At 38.1% G+C, this 12,019-nt stretch overlaps 1 protein-coding gene across 2 annotated transcripts in view; it reads right to left on the bottom strand.

Annotated features, from left to right (window-relative positions):
• The window catches only part of LOC127456679 (sodium/potassium-transporting ATPase subunit beta-1-interacting protein 2), a 253,204-nt gene that overhangs the window by 88,157 nt on the left and 153,028 nt on the right, over window positions 1-12,019 (bottom strand). For both annotated transcript variants that reach the window (XM_051725147.1, XM_051725146.1), the window contains one exon: window positions 7,495-7,695. In XM_051725147.1, coding sequence (XP_051581107.1) covers window positions 7,495-7,695 — 201 coding nt within the window. The remainder of the gene's footprint in view (window positions 1-7,494; window positions 7,696-12,019) is intronic.

The raw sequence follows: 12,019 nt of genomic DNA on the forward strand, positions 1-12,019 counted from the left end.
CCATGATGACCCCTGTTCACCATCGAAAGTGCCTAGAATGGGCCAGTGGCTGGCCGTGCATTTAAAGTCTAGGCCTTCAGTGTGATTCATGCCATTAAGAAAACACAGTTTCACAATGAATAAGACACCCTATGCCTTTGGGAATCATATATTATGTCGCAGCTAACTAGTAATACCAACTGACATTTTAAAAACACGTCCATGCAAGAAAGCCAGAACTTGAAACGTCTCCCAAACAGACATTCAAAAATCATAATTTTTCATATGAATCTACCAAAGAGGTCTAAAATACCTTGAAAAATCTATCTAATAATATTTGCGATTTAAATGTTGCTTGCGATACATATCGTTTCGTCAGGGTACATGGTTTTGCTGCGTTCCATTCAAGCTGGATGTGGGATATTCCTACTTGATATCGCCGACCATAAATGCATTCCATTCCCCAATATTCGGAACTGCAATGCTCCCGTTAGCTTAGCAGTGGTTTGACTCTCATTAGAGATGTCTCCTAGCAACCCAAATGATAAGCAATGCTGCAGCGCTAGCATTTGTGCTACAGTTGTACGATTATCAAAAGAGTTTATAATGTTTTATACACCTGTTTCTGCAGACCTTTGTTAAACAAGCTTTAATATCATGTAACGTGGAAACGAACACATTTATCGATATTACTTAATAAAGTGAATGTTCATCACTTTTTTGTATATCTCCCTTAGTGTCGACATGTTTGTGTGACATCATGCCCCTGCATCTCAGTGAAATCGGAGTTGAGAATTTCTGCATGAGCCTACAAGTTGTAATTCTGAATTAAAAATGCATTCCATTGCACTTTTCCTAGTAGGAAGTTGTAAAATCCGACTTTCTGATTTGCATGGAACGCAGCACTACTTTTCAAAACTTGATCCGACACTGAATGCTCAAGCAGCTAATTTATACTTAGAAAACTCCTGATATTGCTATAAAAATGCAAAAAGCACTTACCAATTTACTAGAAATGAAAACACTGTGTAACAAATGTTTATTTTTTATTTTTTTTTTGTTCCTGGGTAGTAAGTGTTATTTCCTAATTGCTTATGCCTCAAAAGTATAGAAAATGGCTATTATTCCCCACAAACTTTGCTTTTGTGACCAGGACAGTGATATTTTGAAATTTACCTATTTCCAATGAGAAAACGGGTGAATTTGTGTCTTTTCTTTCCCATAAAGTCAGAAAAAAACAACATATGAATCCAAATTAACATGTATTTATACTAAAGTAATATTCAAAGCCATGCTGGTCCATAATGGTAACAAGTACCCGTCTCTTCCTCTGGCTCACTCGGTGCACCTCAAAGAGGATTACAACAGCATCAAGACCTTACTGGACGCCTTGAAGTATGAGTACAGCTGGGAGGTCATAGGAGACTTCAAAATGGTGGCATTCCTGATGGGTTTCCAAGGTGGTTTTACCAAGTTTCCCTGCTATCTTTGCCTTTGGGACAGCAGGGACACCAAGGCGCACTACCACAGGCGGGACTGGCCACATCGGACCGAGTTCTCTGTGGGGAGGAACAACGTCAAGTGGGAGCCACTGGTAGACCCCCGGAAGGTGCTGATGCCACCACTGCACATCAAATTGGGACTTATGAAACAATTTGTCAGAGCTCTAGACAAGGAGTCGGCAGCCTTCAAGTACCTTCAAGACTTCTTCCCTAAGCTGTCTGAGGCAAAGGTTAAAGCCGGTGTCTTCGTTGGACCACAGATAAAGAAGGATTTTGGATTCATATGTAGTTTTTTTCTGACTTTATGTGAACGAAAAGACACAAATTTGCCCGTTTTCTCATTGGAAATAGGTACATTTCAAAATATCACTGTCCTGGTCACAAAAGTAAAGTTTGTGGGGAATAATAGCCATTTTCTATACTTTTGAGGCATAAGCAATTAGGAAATAACACTTACTACCCAGGAACAAAAATTGTGTTACATAGTGAAATCAGCCCTCCTTTCCTGCTTAATAAATTAAGCAATCTGAATGACGAATGACGTTAAGCATGATGTTCTGCACGGTCATGCAGAACATCTCGTGTTTTTAAATCCATAAGGATCTCTTTCTCAGTGGTGATGTGGCAATGACAGCCGACTCGTCAGTAAGATCTCGTGCTTTTCGCTCTTGAATTACGTACATCACTTAAAGCATGATTGCGTTACTCAAGGCCAGCTAGAAGGCCTCGACTGGGACATGTCCTAAAGATCACACCCACCAAGAACAAATAAATAAATCTGATTGGCTGATGAATCTGACAATCTGACTTTAGTTGCTCATTCATTTGCACTGTTGAGGGATTGTGTGGAAATTCTGAAGGCCTGAGGGGGTGGAGCTCAGACTCACACACTGCTTCTGCTAACGAGCTTGGCTTTGGGCATGCGATTAGTGAAACAGTTGTCACACTTTGCTTGTAAGCATCAAGGAATAAATTCTGACTGGATAAACTTTTCGTTTTTCTCTATTTGTTTGTAGATTAATTAAGAGTGGAAAGTGATTAAAAATACATTGGCAAAAAGGTGATTGAGAATGAAAGGATGAAAAAATATTTATTTATTTGCCATGTTAGGCCAGCAGAGAAGGCTTTGCTGGCCCTGAGACATCGCCACTGCAATGGGCACGTGAGCGTTGGAACTGGACCTTGGAGCATTGGAAGAAGGTCGCCTGGTCTGATGAGTCACGTTTTATTTTACATCATGTGGACAGCCATTTAGGTGTACACTGATAACCTGGGGAAGTGATGGCACCAGGATGCACTGTGGGAAGACAACAAACCAGTGGAGGGAGTGTGATGCTCTGGGCAATGTTCTGCTGGGAAACCCAGGGTCCGGCCATTCATGTAAACGTCAATTTGACACCTACCTAAACATTGTTACAGACCAGGTACACCCCTTCATGGCAATGGTATTCCCTGATGGCAGTGGCCTCTTTCAGCAGGATAATGAGCCCTGCCACACTGCACACACTGTTTGCGAATGGTTTGAGGAACTTAATGAAGAGTTCAAATTCCCCAGATCTTAATACAATTGAGCATCTGTGGGATGTGCTGGACCAACAAGTCCAATCCACAGCAGCTCTCCCTCGCAACTTACAGGACTTGAAGGATTTGCTGCTAATGTCTTGGTGCCAGATTCCATAGGACACCTTCAGGTGTCTTATAGAGTCCATGCCTCGGTGGGTCGGCAATGTTTTGGTGGCACTCATATTTCCAAAAGTATATCATGTAAACTACCCATATACAGTTGTTTTAAAGTAACTGCAAAAATGGAGTTCTGAGAAATGTCAAATAGTATTTGTTTGCACAACCCTCCCCCCCCCCCCAAAGAAATTCATGCATTTTTAAGTATGGCTTAATTGTCCAAGGTATTAAACAAACCATATATACATGTATATGAATATTATTGAAAATGCTGTAAAGTTTCTGGTTGACAGAATATTTTAAAAAATTGGATAATTGATTCGATTTTCATAATTCTACATGATTATACTCCATATGGTGTCTGAACAAATAAGACATCTATAAAGATGAGCACAGAATTGAGACTGAAGTCTGAAAAGGTAATTATCCATGATAGGTTCTGCGTAGTAAATGGTTAACAAAAAAACTATAGCAAAATCCTTGATGTTCACAGAGGGAGGGGTAAACTTTTCCTTGGGAAGCAGGTTTGCTCTAATATTGTAATTTACACAGTGCCACTCTAAAATCTGTTTCATCAACACACATGCCTAATTACATAGCATGTGTGAAGTCATTATAAAACACCTCGTCAGCTTTGGGATTCTCTCATATTCCAACATACAGATGAGGGGTTTCAGCTCTGTAATTACAAGAAAAAGACAGGCTGCGTCCAAATTCCTGTACTCTTATAGTATCACGGTTCCCACGATCATGAAAAACCTAAAATTGAGAGATCTGCAAACAAATGATGCTATCCTTTTAATTTAACATATTACTTTTTGCATGCTGTGTAGCAGGGAAGTATATATACTGTATTTGGTTGCAAGGGACCAACTCTAGTGATCCCTAAACTAGTGAGTTTTATTTATTTATTTTTTTTATTTTTTTTTTGTCTACCTATGTGGCCCTATAACCCGCCCCCCAAACTGCACATAGCTTCTTCCAGTTGAATAGAGATGTGACCGTCAATAAGGGAATAGCAGTTCCAGCTCTGCTCTCTGGAGAAAGGGCATCACAAAGCCACTAATACCTTCCACCAGCCTTTTTGTCTGCACAGACAAGCAGCTGCCTTTCTCCTCCACTATTTGCTACTGTATATAATATCTCTGCAGGAGCATCAGTCGCAACAGAGGAAGGACTATAAATCCCAGGGTGAATGGAGCCGATGCCTGCCTGCACTCTGTTACAGCTCTTTATGAGACACCAGCAGTCACCATTACAGTTACTGACCCCCTGACATCCCGGATGATAAGGAATTCTGGGCCTGCAAAGAAATGCTCTGACATACAGCATCAGACACGCTGCACCTTAAAGCGACTTTATCCTGTATGTACAAAAAGCCCATTGTTACTATCAAAACACTGTTCACAAATGTTGCCTTTATTTAACCCTTGTGTGACATTCGGGACATTTTTGTCTTTTTCATTTATGTTTTTCGATCATTTTGGCTGTGCTAATGCCAATGGCATACATTTTGCCAAAGGTGTGTATTTTGGGGGAATTTTGATATTTCAACCTCAGTTCCTAAAATACATACACATTAGTTAAATACATACACACTATTCCTAAAATAGTTACACTCAGGACCTTCAGGACAAAAATGTCCCCATTGAAACCCATTAATATTTGATCCCAGTGCCATTAAATCATAAAATCATGAATTCTATCATATTATGCCTTCATTCTGGAGTCCTAGATGGCACAATTTTTCTCATGTTTAGCCTATGGAGCAAATACATGCTTTTTTCCTATTTTCTGTTTGCTGTATTATAGAACACTGTAGGCCAACTGAATAAATGATGCATCTAAAATTGTGTGGGTGTGTTGGTAAGGATGTCAGAGTGTGTTTTGTATGTGTGTATTGAGAAATTTGTGTGTGTGTGTGTGTGTGTGTGTGTGTGTGTAAAAAACAACAGTGGCATTATATAAACAAACTGACATTTAAAGGGTTAAAATCCTGAAAATTAATGAATATATGGTAGTTATGATCAGGACTGATATTGGTTAAAAACTAAAAAAAACTAACTGAAAGTGGAAAATAATGTATATTTTTATTATGGCAGTTTTTATGACGTGGACAAAGGACCTCATAGTAACTTATTTTTATTGACGCACAAGGGTTAAAGATAACATGAAACAACATTTGCAAAGCATTTAACTTAGGCAAAGTGATGTATTTCAAGTAAAACAGAATATTCAGTGGGAAGTTATACAAGACGGGTCTTGATTTTATAAATTAGTATTTTATTTGATTCGTGAAAAATGTGATTTGATATTATTAGAGTTGCTTGCTAGACAAGCATCATTATTACTGTAATATTGTTTATACTTAGGATTAAGGATTCAAACAAAGCTCTAATCCTTAATTTTAAAGGAATATTCAAGTTTGAAAGGAAAGCTCAGTCTACAGCATTTGTGACATATTGTTGATTACCACAAAACAAAAAAAAACAAAAAATAAAAATAAATTGTTTTTACAATTAAAAAAATTTACAATTAAAGTTAATGTGGCCAGTCCATAAATGGTAAAATACACACTGTTTCAAAAGTATAGCCACAAGATATAAACATTATATTGTATGTGTTAACATGATTTTAGTGTGTAAAATCAGGGATTTACCAGTGTTTACAGTGATGTCAGATTACTGGGTTTACTGGTGTTGCATCCTCATGACAACAAAATTGTAATGCTGTATATACTTTTACACGGGCAAGCTTAGTAAGTGATTTGATCACACTAAAATCATGTTAACACGTATAGTGTTTATGTCTATACTTTTGAAACCATGTGTATTTGAATGTTTATGGACTGGCCCCCTTCACTTCCACTGTAAGTGCCTTAATGTAACTGTGATTTTTGTATAAACTAGGGATGAGTTGAAAGTTTTGCCTTTTTTTTTTTTTGCCTGGAGTATGATAAAACTAAAAAAAAAAAAATCCCATAGATTTACACTGAAAGAGGGAGAAGAACATCAAAATATCAGTCTTGGGGTGAGTTCTTTTGTCTTGGACCAGTAAGCAACCCAAAATATCCTAGCAATTACACCCTAGCAACCACCCAAAACACCCTAGAACCACATAGCAGCGTATTAAAACACTCAGAACACACAAGTGGGCTCTGAAAGTCGTTTCAGAGGTGGAAAAAGATGTTACATTTTGATGAAAGATTATGAAAGCAAACATTTTGTTTGATGAATCATGCACAATAAGAATAGGAACATATATTAAGAAAGTTAACAGGGTCAATTTTGATTTTATGATGTCTACAAAAAGAAGAAGTAAATTGATTTCTGTAAATGAAAATAAAAGCAGGGGGAGAGTAAATCCAGTACGGGCTTGTAATCCGAGAATTGGTACATTCAAGTTGGAGGAGCTTTATTTCACAATTGAATTAGTGGCACTGATTGCAGAAGGGGATGGAAGCCAGTGTCGCAGGTAATGCAAGAGATAAAAAAATAAATAAATAAAGACTCAGAGGAAACATGCTCAGCTCATATTAACAACACACATTCAAGCAATATCAGCACTGTAGGCCAGCCAAACAGCTCGATGCTGCTCATATTTTGAAGCATTTCCTGTACCGTTATATACCTTGTACAGACTTTATGTAATCAACTGGTGATGTTTTAAATAGACTAAAACAAATGTGCAGCACTGCCGACAGCCAAAAATCGCTGAAGCAGTCGAGTTTTCCAATCATACACTCTTATATTGAGTCCTGATAAAGTGGAAGGGTTTTCAGTTAGTCAATGTTTGTATAGTAAATGCATTACTGCTTTGTAGGTTGTTTGAATTGGGCCTTTCTGGCTTTGTTGTTAAAAGCCTCATATAAGCCATCGTAAAAAAAGAAAGAAAATTCCTCCCTTCCAAAAAGGCATAGAGAACGCCCTTTCAAATGCATTCAGATCCAAGATCAACACAGTGTGAAAAACCCATTTTCATTCAGAACAAGTTTAAAAAAATAAGTAAAAAATACTAGGACAGAATGATTTTCATGACTTTCATGTACACAAACAGTTCTTTAACGTCAACATCGCCAATGCGGACAGAACACAGTACTAAAGAAATCTGATAGTGTTTCACTAGCGTTTCAGAGCAGTAACCAAATAAATCTGACTCACTTGCAGTGACCTTTGCAAGCGCTCAATGAAATAAAACATACATCTCAAATACAGGAAAATAAATGAATGGTGCACAACTGTAAAAGCAGAATTTAATACCAGAGGCCATATTACACTAGCAAGAACAGTGTAAGCAGGATAGAAAGCAGTGTAAGGGATTAGACTGTACTCACAGCCAGGATAATCTGCAAGGAACTGTGAGCCACCTCCACAAACTGGTATTCCAGCAGACAGCCAGTGATGCTGATGTAGCGATGGTCCTCCGGGGCCCAGGAGGGAGGAGGGGTCACGGGGGTCACCCTGCACCCCGGGCCGTTCTCCATCCACCAGGAGCGATGCATGGAGATGTTAAAGGTCATGATCAGGTCTGTGTCCTGCAGGAGAAGATAAGTCAGAGGAGAAACTCTATTAAACATCACCTCAAGTAAAATATCTGGATTATGAATTATAAGATATACCATTTAAATGCTTTATGCATTTTCGGTTTTGCCATACAGTAGCTACCCTGCAAAAAAATAAATAGAAAATATCTTAAACCAGCCTAAGATGGTTTACTGGTCTTAGCTGTTTTAAGCTGGTCTTCCAGCCTGGCAAAGCTGGTCTTCAGCTGGTCTCCCCTACAAAACCAACCAAAAGACCAGCCTGGGAGACAAGCAAACCAGCCAAGGCTAGGTTAAGCTGATTTATTTTATTTTTTCCATAAGGGTATACCCAATCTGAGAAATATAAGCCTAACATCAGTTCAATCATAACAATTCACTGAAAGATTTAGCATGTTAATGTGGGTATAACATATTGATATGATATTGGTCTTGACGGACTAGATCTGCTGCTGCTGCACATCAAGTACGAACACTTGCTACTGCTAGAACATACACCGATACACTGTGTTAAGCATGTGGACATGCTGCTGCAAAATTAGAAAAACACAAGACATGCTGCATCAAGCATGTATTACATGCTGCTGCACAATTAAACATATATACACTCCCTATGTAGCAGATCTAGACCAGTGGAGCTGGGGAGGTGGAGGGTTTCAGAGAAAACTCTCGCAGTGCACTACAGTGAAACCGGTTACTTGCAAACCATGAAAATGTACATGCTAGCAATTTGATTGGCAACCAAATTACATGTCAAAGCACCAATCAGCTTACACGATGTGAGCCGATTAGCTTGACATATCACATGTAAGCGAGCTGATTGGCTAACATATAACAAGTTCAAAGAACCTATCAGCTTGCACCTGTCATGGTCCTGTCACTCTGTCAGTCTGGGTTTTTGTCTAACAGGACCGTGGCATCATCGTCCCATGTCTGTCTTGTATTTCGTTGTCTGTCTTTGTGTGAGCACACGGTTTCGGTTGTATTCCCTGACGTACACTCTTCGGTCTGTCTTGTTTCACGTCTGGAGCACAGTGTCTTAGCAGTATGCACTCGCGTCAATAGTTTGTCTGTCTCTCGCGAACACGGGTGTGCCTCGCGTCGCGCGCCCAGGTCGCGCACTGACTTCATGTTGTGCTGAGGTTCGGTCAGTACGGTCTAAGGTGTCGGGTGTGTGTGTGGCCAAACTCTCGCACAGGTGTCCTGTCTTGTTTTTGTCGCCTGTTGCGTGCATCGCGTGGCATTTGCCTCGCTCAGGTTTCGTTTATTGTGAGAATGCATGGCATCGCTTTGTTTGCCGTTGCTACGCATTCTCTCGTCTTGTTTGTCAGTTGGCATGGGTGTATATTGCCTTATTGTCTTGGCAATGTGCGCTCATGCCATTCGGGTGTTTTGTTGTCTTGTGAGAGCACATGGCTTGGTTTTGTTTCTGTATTGCCACATGTCTTTCCGTCTTACGCCATACCCCGCCTTCTTGTTTGCCCATTATTAGTTTATTAGTCACAACTGCCCTGTCTTGTTAACCTGTTGATTTCTCTCCCTATTTTAGTCTCCTCGTGTTTGCTGTCCAGTGCTAGTTTGTCTTGTTTCCTGTCTTGTTGGTTCTCTAATGTCGGTCCTGTCAGTCGGTTTGTTTCCTCCTTCCCTGGTTCCCATAGCCCAGTCCGGTCGGTCCTGTTCCCAGTTTCCCCTCCCTGGATTATTTACTTTGTTTTTTCCCCTTCGGGGTAGTTTATGTTTGTTTTTCCCCCTTGTGGGAGTTTTAGTTTGTTTTTGCTCCTTTTGTTGCATTAAATAAATGTCCTTTTATTTTTCAACTCTGCATTTGGGTCCTGCCTCTGCATTCCGTGACAGAGCCAGAGTTTCATGACTGAACTTAGTCATTTATAGGGTTTTATACTGTATTAAATGTATACAATATATTCATAGCAATGTCAAAGATCAATATGTCAACACTCCAGTGTTGGGGACCTATACTTTGAAAATTAAGCTTAACAAGTTACAAGCCAGTCATAATTTAAAATAGTTAAATTACAGTCTGGCTACCCCATTGTGAAAGTAATTTACTTAAAAAAAAAAAAAAAAAAAGCTACAAAACAAAAATAAAGCTATTTAAAAATATCTTTAAAAATATCAGATTTATAATCTATTTTCATTATACAATCAAAGCAGTATTTATCTAGCATAAAAACAGGAACATTAAAATTGAACATCGATTTACACTAAAAACAACATATTAAACTAGAATATTTTTACATTTATATTATTGGCTAAAATGTACTTACTGAGAAAAACAAAAACACAGAACAAAAGTATTTAACTCAGTATTTCCTTACAAATCATAAGACAGGAATTCCTACGTGATCTCATGAGTTTGCTAGTTTGGACTAGCAAACGTACATTCTCTTCCTTTGCACAGACCCCGAAATGTACAATACTGATGTATTTACAGCATCTAAACATCATCATTTTATGTATTAACAGCCTTATGTACAAATGTTTATGCGTGCTGTTTTATCGATTAATATTGAATTAATGGAATTAATCAGTTAATTCCATTGCATTTATAATAAATTAGATTAGTTAAAATTTATTTACACAGATGACATTATAATATGACATTTTAACAGTTCATTCAGTTCTGTGCGATTTCTGCTGTCCTATAAAATGTTTTAAAGGATTATATCACATTAACCAAGACTAAACCTTAAAATGTTCAAAGGAATAAAAACTCTGCATTCGTTTAATCATTCATCAAGCATTTAATTTTAATTGTGTTTGCCAGGGGACACAAAAGGAGTTTTCAGAATATGCCAAAAAAATAAAAAATAAAAAACATATACCACAAAAGCATCATAAAACAATAATAAAAGTAATCCATTTAATTTGTTCGCTATAATCAAATCTTCAGATAGAACTGTTTAGAGGAATAGACCCAAATTCAAGCCTTTTATTCAACAATCTCCATCTCTACTGGGGCCTGAGTAGCTCACCAAGTGAAGATGCTGACTACCACACCTTGAGTTGCAAGTTTGAATCCAGGGCGTGCTGAGTGACTCCAGTCATAATGTTACAAATATTAACATACAAATAGCTATGTATATTAATGAGATCAGGCTGGGGATTCAAATTAATCTTTGAATCATGTTCTGAACCAATTCATTTATATGAAACACTAACATGAATTGAATTTCCTAATGCTTCATATGGGAGATATGGGAGTTACTGGAGTTAGCTGTTTTTAAAACAGCTGAACTACTGTCACACTACAAAATTTAGTAGTATCACAACTTACTACGGTAGTTTCTTCTCAACCCTGAAGCACTGTTAGTAGTTGTTCTTGCACCAGACTAATTTCAATTATGTATTCAAGCGTATGAAATGTAATGCTCAGAACACTGACTTATTTAACAATGTAGGTCAAATAACAAGCACTCTAGAATATTTTAATCAAGCTTAATCTAGTCCACTCAGATATATTGATGGTTGTGAGAGCAAAGAATTTCTCCCCTCTGAGACGGCTCCACTTTAACCTCAAAAAATGTACTATTCCATAAAATTACTTTATGTTAAAATAATAATCTATTGCAGTTTGCGATCATTATTTAAGAAGTCAGACTTTGTCTCATATGGGAAATAAGATCTCTTGCAGCAATTGAAGGGCTTGTGTTTTGCTGTATCATTAATCAGTTAAAGCTTTAAAACATCTTGTGGCCCAATTATTTAAGTGGCCTATTATGTGGTAAATTCTGAGACATCAAAGGGACTCACAGAGCACAAACCAGCCAACACGCACTTAAATGCGGCATGACATTAATTCTAAAATCAAGTGGTTGGAAGAAATCACATTTCTCAAATCCCAAATTCACTTTTGTGGGCCATTTTTCAACCTTAATGATCCGAATGCTGCCGTGTGAAGTATTTGCAATACCTTTGGTCATTTGAGTGAATGCCAGTTATTCAAGCAGAGGATTATTCAGCAGGGCTTTCAGACGGAAGAGTATGCAATGAGAACACATTCAAACAAATCCATCAGTCTTAAGAAATGGGCATAGCCACAAAATGAGCAGAGAGAAAAAAATCAAAGGAAAACAAGAAAAAGAGAAAGTCAGAGAGAGAAAGTTGTATGAACGTTGCACTGTCAGATTTTGACATGCAGCATGAAGTCTGGTTCACTTTGCAGCTTATTCTGGGTATGAACCACTCACATTTAAATTTTCCCCAAAATGAAAATTCTCTCATCATTTACTCACCCCCATGCCATCCCAAATGTGAATGACTTTCTTTCTTCTGCTGAACAGAAACACATTTTTTTAGA

Source organism: Myxocyprinus asiaticus, chromosome 19 (assembly GCF_019703515.2).
Source record: "Myxocyprinus asiaticus isolate MX2 ecotype Aquarium Trade chromosome 19, UBuf_Myxa_2, whole genome shotgun sequence".
Taxonomy (NCBI): Eukaryota; Metazoa; Chordata; class Actinopteri; order Cypriniformes; family Catostomidae; genus Myxocyprinus; species Myxocyprinus asiaticus.